The sequence below is a fragment of the Schistocerca americana genome, chromosome 10 (genome assembly GCF_021461395.2).
Source record: "Schistocerca americana isolate TAMUIC-IGC-003095 chromosome 10, iqSchAmer2.1, whole genome shotgun sequence".
NCBI classification, from domain to species: domain Eukaryota; kingdom Metazoa; phylum Arthropoda; class Insecta; order Orthoptera; family Acrididae; genus Schistocerca; species Schistocerca americana.
In genome coordinates, this window is record NC_060128.1 from 51,228,679 (window position 1) to 51,243,045 (window position 14,367).

A 14,367-nucleotide genomic window follows, 5' to 3' on the forward strand; every position below is an offset into this window, starting at 1 on the left:
TTTAACGATATCTCAGATACATTTTCTTCCCTGTATTAATTTCTACTTCTGTTTAACGATATTAACTTTTGATTGAGCTTATGAGCTCTTCTGGATAGCCTCTGTCCTTCACTGTTGTCCATAATTATGTAGATCAATGCGATACTAAATCCTTTCTTGCAAAACTGTTTCACCAGTGGGTACTGTTGTGTGGTTCCTTGTTTAAAATGTCAAACGACACACGGAAATCAGTCACCAAGGGATAGAAAAACAAGTGAAATCACTTGACAGAGGAATTTACTGGACCTAACCAGATAACAATACGATTCTACATAGAGTATGTGAAAGAACTTGCTCCTCTTCCAGTATGAGTGTATGATAGGTCACTAGAAGAGGTAAGCGTTCCATTCCCAGTAATTGGAAAAAAGCACATGTAATTCCCATTTTCAAGAAGGGTTGTTGAAAAGATGCACAAAACTATAGATCTATACCATTGATGTAAGTGTGTTGTAGATTGTTGGAACACGTTTTATGTTGAATTGCGTCTATCCTAACATTAAATTTACATGTGAAATACAAAATCAACACAACGAAGTGTGTTTTCTAGACGTGAAACTACGTTTAGTGGATGGTAAAATTAACTTTGATATTTGCCAGAAACCCACCACAACAGATAACATCATTCACCCCTTTAAACACAGGTGGATATTCTTTCACAATACGGTCAACCATATCATTGAGGGTCTCCTAGTCCCTTCTACTATTGCTAAGGGACTTGATAACTTAAAGTATACAACGCTCAAAAACGGATATCAAGCAGACCTCATACAAAAACTTTATAATGATAAAACCAACAAGAATATAAATTCATGTACACTCAATAAAATATGCGACCAATAATGTCGCCAAGTGGCACATTATACATAATGAGAAGCCTGCAACTGACAAATTTCTCAAATCTGTAGTAAAGTAATGTAGGTTCGAGCTTCTTTATAGGACATACAGGGATGGCATCTAAGACCTGCTTTCCTGAGCACTTGCTCAACGAAGACGGTGAGAATTCATATAAGTCAACTTTTGCAGAACATCTCAAAGTAGAAAAACAGACACTGCCCTGCCCCATCATTGTTTAACATGGAAATTTTACGTATATGTACTTGACAAAGGTTACGAAATGAATCCTTTTGAAATAGATAAACATTCCCACCTAAATTTAAAAGATTTCTTGATTGATTAACTCGCATTAAAGAACAAACGTTATTTTGATTCCATATCATCTCTTACCAAATTCTGAAAATTGGCACAGCCCATATATATCAGAACTATGTGTCATGTTTTCTTAAATGTATTATATATTGGTTATATATTTTTATATTTTAATATAATTTTTATGTCTGCTTTTATATATGTTCCTTGCTGCTAGTGCATTACGTACATATGTGTGAATAAGTTACTGTAAATTGTCAATCTGTGTCTACAATAATCACAGGATAGGTATATTTCTGGACATACCATGGCATTATGCTTCTATGCAGAAGATATTGACTTCTGATGAGAAACTAAGTAAGTTTCTGTAATAGACGTTTTATACTTCATATAAATGTATAGCCAAGTTACGAAGATTTATAATGTCCCTAATTTTCTAGGCTTCTAAAAATGACAAATTAATTTTTCAAAACCGGTAAAGCATAATAAAAATGTGTTTGCTACTGACGACTGAATGAAGGTAAGTTGGGTTGGGGGTTGGGTTGCTTGGGGAAGGAGACCAGACAGCGAGGTCATCGGTCTCGTCGGATTAGGGAAGGATGGGGAAGGAAGTCGGCTGTGCCCTTTCAAAGGAAGAAGGTAAGTCGTAGGGGTATGCAAAGTACCCTCTGCCGCAGGTGACAAGGTGGCTTGTAGAATATAGATGTAGATGCAGAAAATTTTCCAAAATCTATAAAAGCAGTGCGGGTTTGATGATTTCATTCCCCAACATAATATGCTTAGTGGCGGTGATGTTTAGTCTATAAGTCACTAGAGGAGTGTTATAGGGTTGCCACAGGTTCTGGAAATCAGGGAATTTCAAACACATCAGGAAAATCAGGTAAATATCAGGTAAATTTGAAAAGACACTGGAAATATCTCGTTTTTGCCTCAGTAGTGGAACTGGTTTGTTTACTGAGGTGTGACGCATCGTCGCTGGCTGGGTGCAGCTGAGTAAGTTGGCTGCTTCCCCCTACTGCCCTCATTCCCGCTGCTCCCCCCCCCCCCCCTTCCTACCACTCTCCTCAGCTTACAGTCAGTGCTGCCAACACTTGCTGCGGCCAGCATAACAGCTGCCGACGAGAGGCAGGGAGTTTGGAGGAGTGGTTTGTTGGGATCTGATTGTCAGAGACTGTAGGCACTGTGACCGGAGACGGCGGTCACGTGGGCGTGAGTTGTGACTGTATGACTCTGTGAATATGTGTGTGTGTGTGTGTGTGTGTGTGTGTGATGTCGCTTTCTGGCAAAAGCTGTGCCTGAAGATTTGGTTGTGACAGTGTGACTGTCTTCTCATATGTTGCTGTCTGCAGCTCAGCAATCATCTTTACGGTGAGTTGCTAGCTATTCTCATTATTATTGGTCCTCAGAGTATTTGAACAAGTTATCTGTTGCCTGGATTGATCACCATGGTCTCATTTAACCAGCGTGTTGTCTTTGGCTCACGAATAGCTGGCCACACGAGTGGATTTCTGTGACAGGCCAAAACCGCAGGCCGATTCAGCAGGTATTTGTAACACGGATCGGGCCTGCCGATGTGAAGCCATTCGGTTCCCACCAATGTGCGGGCCCTGCCCGTCGGATCTAGTCTCACTGACCTGCTCGCAGGCCAGGTCTGTTTGTGTGTGGCGTAATGCGACGGATTTTCACTGTTTATCCGTGGACGCTCCTCTGCAGGCCAGAGATGATGGGTGATGCATTTCAGGAATTGGGACTGTCTCACCGCAAGTACGTTCTACAGTGTGGCGTTTTATAGACAGTTTATTTGTTGCAGTACATTTTGGCAGTTCAAAAGTAGTTTATATGTTAAAAAGTATGCGCGATAAGAAGAAGAAAATTGTGTCAGTCACTGGTGGTTTGTACGCTATGTACTCGTATATTTCTCGAAAGAAAAATCACAAAATAGATTGTAAAATAATAGGTATTCCACAGTGGGTAATAACCAACAGTAACAAACATAGAAGAACCAACATTTTATTGGCGGTCTCCTACAGTGTTGGTTTACACAATTCTTCCCTCCCTTATACACTTCTTTCAAGAGGCCTACTTTTTTCTGAGGTTATTTCCGAAATCAGTGAAGGTATTTTAAATCTGGCCGGCGTCTTCATTAAGTAAAACTTCCGGGCTGAATTGCTGTGGACCGTATATAAAACTACTTCCCCTTCCAGACGTTTCGTTGCCAACTGCGGGCAACATCATCTGAGGTGAGTCGGCGACTGGCTGATAGGCGCTGGAGATCCCGCTTATATAGAGCGCTTAGATGGCGCCACCACTCATTACGTGCATTAGACTTTAAAACTATCTCTGGACAGTGCCATCTCTCTCGATTATAGGTAATCGATAGTCACTTCGTTGGTACAGAGTCGACCGCCATATCTTGTCTAGTTTTAATCCATCTTCTTTTCTATTAAAATTATTTCCGTGCTTGTAGATCTCTATAGCTTCTCTATACATGCGGGTATAATAATGTGAGGTCCTAGCTATCACGTTGGTCTCACTAAATTTTATTTCGTGATCACCGTCTTTGAAAACGTGTTCTGCTACAGCTGATTTGTCAGTTTGTCCCAATCTACAGTTCCTTTTGTGTTCCGTTAGGCAGGTATTAACACTCCTTTTAGTTGTTCCAATATGAACTATGCCACATCCACACGCAATTTTAAATCTGTCTAGTGACTCCAAGGAAATGCATATTTTTGTCAACAAGTGTGTTTTGCTTGATTGAAATAAAATAACATCAGTGGTCTAAATGAAACATACACACGATATGGCTTGCTTTCTCCATCTAATCAGTTGATATTTGTAGTGAAGATTTTTGCTCACATCAGGAAACATCATTTGCTTGCAAGTCATTTTTTTTGTAGTTATTTCCTCGTTTGCACTATTGTTTCTTGTATCATAGCTACTTAACATATTGTTGAGATCTCAAAATTTGTTAGGGAAAGATCTAAAACTTGTCTATAAATCAGGGAAATGTAGGCAATTTCAGTTGGGGAAATTTGTGGCAACCTTGTGTTAAGTTTTTTGCTGAGGGGTGTGATGTCGATTGCGGAAGGTGGCTGGTGGTGGTGGTGGATTTCGAGTAGTGTTTACGTTTGTGTTTGCTCTGAGGGTGCGACGACGACTGCAAGGGTCGGCTGGTGGTGATGGAGCAAGGGTAGCTTTTACTTCCGTGTTTCCATGTCTGTTCTGTGACGATTGTGTGGTGTCGACTGCGGCAGGTGGATGGCGGTGACGCAGTTCGAACCGACCGACGCACGGCGCGCCTTCCCGTGCTTCGACGAGCCGGCCTTCAAGGCGACCTTCAGCATCGGCCTGGCCCACCACCGGAAGTACAGCGCCATCTCCAACATGCCCCTGGTCACCTCGCAGCAGATGTGAGTACGGTCAAAACAAAAAAAAAAAACACGTATTCTACTCTCCGTAACTCCTCTGCCTCAGTCCCAACAAAGTAAAGGCTAAGTCGGGCAGAGGTAAGTCGCAGTGTAATAGGATGACCGGAGCGGGTGGCACGGTCGGGGTTGTAGGGCGTGGCTGGGTAGAAGAAGGTGGCTGTTTTTAGCAATCTTCCTTTTTATTGTTGGTTCTCCCAATACATTTTCCGGTAGCTCAGCCCCAGACGATCCGATGCGCGCAGTCAGCGACTGTGCAGCACCGGGCCCGGCCCAGCGCGCCTCCTGCAGACGCGGCGGCTCGTGACGACGCCGGGAGTGGCCGGTGCAGCAGCGGGAGACGCCCTCCGCCGGCCGGTCCTCGGGAACAGCGTCACTGATGACGACGACGTGACAGTGACCGAACGCCCAATCTGTCGAACCGAATGCTGACGCCCACCTCTGATGCCTTTAAATAGTGCAGACCGCTGCTGAATCCGCCGGTTACGTGGTGGCGTGTTTATTAGAAGGTTCTCTACGAGTTGGCTGACGCAACCGCGCCACACGCGTCCCGCGCCTGCGTAATTCTGCTAATGCTGCGTTCTGTTGGCTGCTGCAAAACTGTGTCGCCTGCATAACGCGCCGGCCAGCCTTCGTCAGCCCTTTGCCGTGAGGCTGGCGCATCGCACACTCGAACACACTGAATCACAATTTCGCACCGTATTTCCATAAGATAACCCCTTGTCCTCTACAGTAGCTATGTGAGGTATGCTAGTTGGGTCTTCCTGGGTACCACAGCACTTCAAGAGATCGAGGGCACTGACATGGCTGGCCCACCAAAGCAACTTCACCACCTTCTCCACCCTACCCCTGTCCAGCTAGCAGACAGTCCGAGTACAGCTGGGCTAGCACTCGCATTGGTGACCATCCAGTCTGCCAAGCGCTGTCGGTAAGTTGGCTGCACTCAGCTCTCGTGAGGCAAACTGAGGAGCTACTCGATTGGAAAGTAGCGGCTCCGGTCTCGTAAACTGACGTACGGCTAGGAGAGCGGTGCGCTGTCCGATGACGCCTGTGGTCTGAGGGTGACACGGCGGCCGGTCGGTAACGTTGGGCCTTCGTGGCCTGTTCGGACGGAGAATTTTTTTTTTAGTTTATTTCTACTTGCACTAAGTCTGAAGAATTACGAACTCTCTTCCTCTCGACAACAGGGTAATAGCGACGACAATCTCGTCCTCCTCGGTCAGTGTTGGAAATGTGCGTCCCCGGCACTGGTCAGGCGTCCATTGGCGGCCTTGGCTATCGAGACTGCCAGAGGTCGCCTCAAAGACCTCTGACAAACAGCTTCCGGCCACGGCCAAGGGCGCGGCACCGAGGCGCACCGACGCACTTCGTAATTGGCCACTGCCGCTGATGCGTGGGTTCCAGCTACTGTGTGGGGGTACAGCTGCGTGCGCGACTTGTCTGCTACAGATATCGTTCTACCACATATCGACATGTTGCGCGACGACTGATAAAGGGACAAAAGTCTGCGGTCTGGATGGGGACTGGCATTCCATTCCGCGTGACCACGGTACGTGCCACTCCAGTTTTCATTTCAAACCTAAATTTTCCTTTTCATAATTATTTTGTAACGCCCCACCTGTTGCTTGTCAGATTTTTGCGTGTATTCGCCCCTGACAAACAACTTACAGAGAAATTGGGAGTGGAACTGTACGCAAAAATGGATAACGCTAGATTTAAATGTGGCTCTGTCACCCCTCATTAATCTGCGGTGGTAGCGCTGACGACGAATCACACCTGTTTTTACTTCCAAACATCAATGATCATGAACACTTACGGTGTTTAATCACATCAAACACATACACAAAATAAAATAACGCAAAAGGGTGAATTCAGGATCAACTACTGTAGGTAAAGGCTCTACTGAATCACAATAATTTTATTATAACCTTCAGATCAATGCTGAATAAAACACAATGAACAATTTACAAATTATCCTCCTGACTGGCATTGGCAGTGAACTGTGTTAAAATCGGTCCAAAACGCGATCTCTTATAACTTGGCTGACCGACTGACATCGACACAAAACGTAAAATACGAAGAACCACTACATGCCAAAGTACCGTGAAACCTCTGTGGAAACAGCAACTGCACGTGATCCAACTATCTAACGTTACTCCTGACACAGGCCGAAGCAGGAACGATCTCACCGTAATGTTCCTGCTGCAGCGGCGGTCTCCGAGGGCGCGGCCGTGCGGTCGGCGTGTGGCTTCTCTGAAAGTACACTCCTACACTACTCGCACAACAGACCGCTGTCCGTAAACTTCTCCATTTGCAACCATCTTCCCGGCAGCAAAGAGCTGGCGCGGCTAACGTCCACTCAGAACGAAAAACCAAGATGGGAGACAACTTGGCTAACGTCCTCTCAGTACGAGAGCCCAGAACGGAAGACCTCTACCGAGAGTCCAGCAAGATCGCTCTTCACCCTTGTTTTCTCACCTCAACTTTTACCGAGCGAATAACATTAGTAGAAGCTCTCAAAATACCCAGTTTGCCAGTGCCTGGGAATAGAACTCTTTTCCACAATTCTTTTATTCCTACAAAATTTCACAAGTAAACTCCGCCCTCGCCGGCTGGGAAGAACCACAGCTGTGGCCAATAACGCGTTTACTGGAAGTTTTCTCCCAACAGACCACTCGAGATTTTCCCGGCAAGATTCCCCGTCGTTGCGAACACAAATTCTTGCATTGAAAGTTTGTTATTCGGAACTCCTGGCCTGCCCCACTTGATTTACTCGAAGACGTAAAATTAGTGGGTCATAGGCGAGAGCACGCACAGGAAAGCCCGTCCAGCTACCCACTGCTTTGGTAAACACTTGAGCACCTGCAGCCACACGTTCTTCAGAGGTTGGCGGCCACTGTGGTCTCTCTAAACGGATTACAGAAATCCCCCAGTTCACCATTCATACCGTCAGGCCGTGGCATTCGGCGGCTAGGCGGGGAGGTAGCCGAGCTGTGTCTCGCGTACTGCCTTTCCAAAAATCTTATAATTACAAAATCGCGGAACTCTCGCGTGCCGATGCGTTTCCACAAACATTTCCTACACCGTAATTTAGATTATTACTCCAAGAAAACCTAAAGTGTCACGTCAAATGGACTCATGTAAGGTGCAATGCCGTTGCCACCTTACAATTTATTAGATTATCTGGTGTTAGAAGTTTTGTTACATTTCTGCCACTTACAGGTACACAAATGCCCTAGAGATATTTAATATATGAACATCATGGTGCACTGAATACAATTTCTTTTGTTTATTGAGTCACATAATTCAGAAATTAAACGTTAATGCAACCATTGGACTCCATTTTCTGCAGTGACCATCATCGTACTTATCCTTACGAAAAAAAATGGAAGAATGAAAACCGTATGAAATACATGAGGAGGGTCGGGTTTGGCGCACCTACGGTCCCGTATTGCAACAGTGCCCCTTTTCGCCATGCAGCAAGTCACTAAACGCGCCAAGCACTCACTCTGTTCCCTTTTCTAGGTTCGATCCAGCAGTAAAGCAACCTCGTAAATGCGCTCACCAACGCCTCTGCTCACATCAGCGCAGTCTGATGGCAAAAGTTTGTGATGAGCATTGTGGAAGGGATAGAAGCTGGTCCCATCCCCGTGAGCCTGTATCGAAACACCGTGGCATGGATTCACTGCCAAAAGAGAAAGGAAGCAAGCAGTGTAACATCTGCCGGGAAAGTCACGACCAGAGTCTCGAGGGAGGCAGAGAGCGCCACTCTGGTCTACTTTCTTGAACCTGAGCAGTCAGCAAGTGTTGCTCTTTGCCTTCACTCAGCACAGCTGGTACGTCAAGCTGTCGCAGAGAGCAGGCGCCGTGAATTGTCTTCGCGGTGACTCCATCTTTATTCACTTCACTTCCCGTAACACACAGTACGTTTCCATCTCTCTTGGGCCGGCCGAAGTGGCCGAGCGGTTAAAGGCGCTACAGTCTGGAACCGCACGACCGCGACGGTCGCAGGTTCGAATCCTGCCTCGGGCATGGATGTGTGTGTTGTCCTTAGGTTAGTTAGGTTTAAGTAGTTCTAAGTTCTAGGGGACTTATGACCACAGCAGTTAAGACCCATAGTGCTCAGAGCCATTCTCTCTCTTGGGCATCAGTACCGTGCATTGGCCCCCCTCGAGGTCAGCTTGAAAACCGACGGCATTAACACATGGCAACCGTGTAGCATCGTCACCACAATTCGTCTGCAAAATTTTCTACACTACGGTAACAGACTGTTGAAAAAGGAAGATTAAAAACCTTTAGATATAGTCACCTAATATTAGATTTCACCTACCCATGTTATCAATGAATTACTATACCTCCATACACAGAACATCGTTCAAGTTGAATGTTAGGAAATGAAAAGCATCGTTCAGTATCCCTTAGACATGAAAAGAAACGTAAATTAGTTACAATGTACAACGTGCACACACTTTATTCAACATTCAAACGTCACTACAGATATTCTGGTTTAGGTTACGACATCTTCGATATCCCTGCCATCATTGGCGATGACGTAGCGCAGCCGAATAGCGAAATTTTGCACGACCCGCTGAGGTGTCGGAACATCGATGCTGTCAGTGATCTCTTTTCCACTCAGCAATGGTTTTGTGGCTATTGCGGTACATCTCGTATTTAATATAGCCCCACAAAAAGGAGTCGCGCGTGTTCAGATTCGGATAATATGGCGGCCAATCGAAGCCCGTGCCAATGAGCTCTGGGTACCCCAGAACCAGAAGGTGGTCCCCAAAGTGCTCCTCCAGCACATCAAACACTCTCCTGCTTCGATGAGGTCGAGTTCCATATTGCACGAACTGTCGAAATCAGGGTCACTTCGGATAACGGGGACGAAATCATCTTCCAAAACCTTCACTTACCGTTCGGTAGTCACCGTGCCATCGAGGAATATCGGACCGGTTATTCCGTGACTGGACATTGCACACGACACAGTCACCAATTGAGGGTGAAGACACTTCTCGATCGCGAAATGCGGATTGTCAGTCTCCTAATGCGCCAATTTTACTTATTGACGGAGCCACCCAATTTAGAGCGCATACGAATTCCCATCGAGCCCCGCGGTCAACCGAGCAGTTTGAACGTGTTAACGCAAACCGTTCGGAAGTTACGACGATTACATTTCGTGTAGTTCAATAGCTATCAGCCTGTATGCTTGAGGTGTAGCGCCTTCACATCGCTCCTGTCACTTGTTAGGACGATATCGTTATAGGAATGAGTCACCGACAGATGTCACCAGCTGACATGGACCTGAGGTACAGAGCTGCACGTGGTTGTACTAGTAGGCGGCAGAGGTCAGCAGTTGACGGCAGTGCTAGCAGTCGTAGCCAAAACAATGTTGTAAAGTTATGTTTGATTAATATTTAATGTATTTGCATAATTATAATTGTTTTATGTGTGTAGTAATTAGCAATGTGAGTGTTGTATGAGTGAAGAAGAACAGAAGTAAATGAAAATTGTTTTGTTTATACACGAAGTACCAGTTACTCTATACAGGGGATTTACTATAAATAAATCTGCAGTCAGTTTATGGTACTAATAAATCGTGAGTAGAACACAAATTAATCGGTAATTTCGGAAGGAGTAATTTTATATTTCATTCTTTTCTAAATTTATTTATTTAGCAATTGACATAGAAAGAAATGTTTTACTATGATTGGTCATTGAAGTAAATCGCGGGTTAGCGCGGGATAATACTCCAACCTGATTTGCTGTTTGTGATATCGGCCAATCAGAAAAATGCAGGCTCGCGCCAACCTATTTCCGGTATTACACTATCAAATTTCTTTGTCAAATATCTTTGTCCAAAATCTTTGTTAAAGATATTTGATGGTGTAATAGGAACTTTGTCAAATGTCGTCCAATATTTGATCAAATCTAGGGCCTCGCTGTAGATTTGATCAAAGAAATCGCTTGTCTTCTGTTCGCTGCAATGTGACATGCTATGTTACCACGTGGAGCGCTAGCATCGCTGCAGCGTTCTGTCTTTTGTAATGTTTTTCTTAAATATTCCCAGTAAAAACAATTGGTGTGTGCCGACAACTACAAAATTAATAGAGATGTATGAAGCTGATGAGGCGCTTTACAACGTGAGGCACGCTGAATACAAAAATAAAATAAGAAGATTGGAGACCTGACTTGACCTAACCTAACCTAACCTAACCTAATCTAACTTAACACAACCTAACCCTCTCCTGTAGCAAGGAATCGGAGTGTTACAGTGAGCCTGTCTTCTGAAGATGTAGCAGTTCTTAAGTGAATATTGTGCTTTGTGATATGAGGATACACTTCACTGAGCACATACAGAAATGTATGCTCATCCATTCTTAAGTAATTGATGTACGACTTGACGTCCTGCACTATAGGCTCACGTAACAAGTTTTGTTGAATGCTTTTATCGTGTCGTCGTAAAACCCACGGCTTCACCCAGATTAGATTAGTTTTTCGTTCCATAGATCCGTGCTGAGGAGATCCTCGTAGATGTGGAACATGTCATTTTTTTAAGCTGAAATAACAATACTAACAGTATGAATAAATACAATACGTCATTTGTTTCTACTAAAAGTTTCGTCAATGGAGTAGAAGGAGTTGGCCACTAGTAAGTCGTTCTGGCTCCTTTTAAACTGATCTTTATTTGTAACTAAATTTTTTATGTTTGCTGGCAAACTATTGAAGATGAGTGTTTCTGAGTAGTGGACCCCTTTTTGAACTGAAGTAAGTGCTTTTAAGTCCTTTGCGCAGATCATTTTTGTTCCTGGTATTGTATGTATGAACTGAGTTGTTTGTTGGAAAAAGAGATATATTATTTAGGACAAATTTCATTAAGGAGTAAATATACTGAGAGGCAGTAGTTAGTATACCCAGTTCTTTGAAGAGGTTTCTGCAGGACATCCGTGTATTTACTCCACAAATAATACGTATTACACGCTTTTGGACCTTGAAAACTTTTGTTTGACTTGAAGAGTTACCCCAAAATACTATACCATATGGCATTGTGGAATAAAAGTAAGCAAAGTATGCAAGCTTTTTCATTTTTATGTTGCCTATGTCTGCGAACACTCGAATTGCAAATACAGATTTGTTAAGGCGTTTCTGCAGTTCTGTGGTGTGGTCCCCCCAACTGAATTTATTATCAAGTTGTAATCCCAGGAATTTAAAACTGTCAACCTCGTATGTATGGTTCCTTTTTTCCCCCCACTTCTTTTCCGCATGTGCACACAATGCAATTGTGGTACGTAGAACTGCTGCGGTTAATAACGAGTTGTTGTCAGCCATCTTGAACTTTGACGAAAAATTTGATGACAGTGTAATATCCCTTCTAGCGCTACAGCCGGCACGGTAGCTCAGCGTGTTCGGTCAGAGGGCTAGCTGCCCTCTGTAATAAAAAAAACTGAGTTAATGGATCAACAACGAACTGAAACGGGTGTCCTTCGACGTCCGCTCCGAGCAGATACAAAGAACGAAAACGAACAAAAATGAGATTAAAGAAAAAAGCGCTACGTCAAAGATCTCTGTCAAATATATTTGACGGAATATTTGATCACATCTTTGGTCAAATCTTTGACAAAGAAATTTGATAGTGTAATACCGGCCTATGCTGGGAACAAAGCCTTTGGTGTGATCTAAGTCAGTCGCGGCTGAGGGTTCGAATTAGTAACATGTCATTGAAAGCAGCTCCGACGAAAGTACTATAAAATCGCAGAAAAATGCCAATTACGAGTTCGCGAAGTAGTACAAAGCGTATTTAAGTGAACGGTATAGTGGAAGTCGCGTGAAATTTCGGACGGAATATCAAAGTTATTGCTTTTGACTGTTAGTTAAAACCGTGTGGCGTGTTGTGCGATCTAAGACTGGAACAGGCATTACGTGTAGAGCAGAGTGCACAACATTCGAGCGAGCATTTTCATAACTAAACGATCCGGTGAACTATATTAACTTCGGTAACGGGTGTAAATACCATAAACTGGCTACGTGTGTGATTGTGGTGTGCGTGTGAACTTTACATTGTGTAGCCACTTAGTACGGACTTGGCAGTATCAAATGCGATCTTTATCGTAAAAATACACCTGAAAATTTACATTGCCAAGTTAAAACATTTATTTCAATACTAGCCACATCTCTATGTATGTTGCGACCTGCAGTAGACAGTAGCGGTCTAGTATTTTCTACTACAGCTTTTAGCTAGACAAATAAACATTGCTGGACATTGGCAGGACGGTAAAAAGTAACTTTCCGCGCCGCATGCTCCGAGGAATGTTTTATGGGGCGGGAGAGGTTGCTTCATCACAGACTGAAAAGAAGTCAAAACCTACCTGACAAAAAGAAGCTGAACGAAACGAAAATGAGCGTAAGGATAGCAATAAGAGAAGCTTTCAATGACTTTGAAAGTAAAATTGTGCCGACAGATCTCACTAAAATCCCAGAGAGGTTTTGGTCTTGCGTAAAATGCATAACCCGATCGCAGCCACCTGTTCAGTCACTCGGGCATCGACTAGGAAGATAACAGAGAAGAGGCTCAAATACTGAATTCGGTCTTCCAAAATTGTTTCACGGTGGAAGATCGTAATACGGTCCGCCTATTCAGTCGTCTTACGAGGACCGAAGTGGCGAATATTGAGAGAAGTGTTCGCGGGACTGAAAAGCAACAGCAATCGCTTAGTAGTGGAGAGGCATCAGGACGAGATGAGATCTACATCTACATCCATACTCCGTACGCCACCTGACCGTGTGTGGCGGAGGTTACCTTGAGTACCTCTATCGGTTCTCCCTTCTATTCCAGTCTCGTATTGTACGTGGAAAGAAGGATTGTCGGTATCCTTCTGTGTGGGCTCTAATCTCTCTGATTTTATTCTCACGGTCTCTTCGCGAGATATACGTAGGAGGGAACAATATACTTCAACAAAAGCCCGTACCGAGCTACTGAGCGTCTCTCCTGCAGAGTCTTCCACTGGAGTTTATCTATCATCTCAGTAACGCTTTCTCGATTACTAAATGATCCTGTAACGAAGCGCGCTGCTCTCCGTTGGATCTTCTCTATCTCTTCTATCAACCCTACTGCTGAGCAGTATTCAAGCAGTGGGCGAACAAGTGTACTGTAACCTACTTCCTTTGTTTTCGGATTACATTTCCTTAGGATTCTTCCAATGAATCTCAGTCTGGCATCTGCTTTACCGACGATCAACTTTACATGATCATTCCATTTTAAGTCACTCCTAATGCGTACTCCCAGATAATTTATGGAATTAACTGCTTCCAGTTGCTGACCTGCTATTTTCTAGCTAAATGATAAGGGATCTATCTTTCTATGTATTCGCAGCACATTACACTTGTCTACATTGAGATTCAATTGCCATTCCCTGCACCATGCGTCAATTCGCTGCAGATCCTCCTGCATTTCAGTACAATTTTCCATTGTTACAACGTCTCGATATACCAGAGCATCATCTGCAAAAAGCCTCAGTGAACTTCCGATGTCATCCACAAGGTCATTTATGTATATTGTGAATAGCAACGGTCCTATGACACTCCCCTGCGGCTCACCTCAAATCACTCTTACTTCGGAAGACTTCTCTCCATTGAGAATGACATGCTGCGTTCTGTTATCTAGGAACTCTTCAATCCAATCACACAATTGGTCTGATAGTCCATATGCTCTTACTTTGTTCATTAAACGACTGTGGCGAACTGTGTCGAACGCCTTGCGGAA

General features: G+C 44.1%; 1 protein-coding gene across 3 annotated transcripts in view; it reads left to right on the forward strand.

Annotated features, from left to right (window-relative positions):
- LOC124552487 (aminopeptidase Ey-like) overlaps positions 1–14,367 on the forward strand; it is a 440,551-nt gene that overhangs the window by 285,285 nt on the left and 140,899 nt on the right. For all 3 annotated transcript variants that reach the window (XM_047126769.1, XM_047126768.1, XM_047126770.1), the window contains exon 4: positions 4,440–4,595. In XM_047126769.1, coding sequence (XP_046982725.1) covers positions 4,440–4,595 — 156 coding nt within the window. The remainder of the gene's footprint in view (positions 1–4,439; positions 4,596–14,367) is intronic.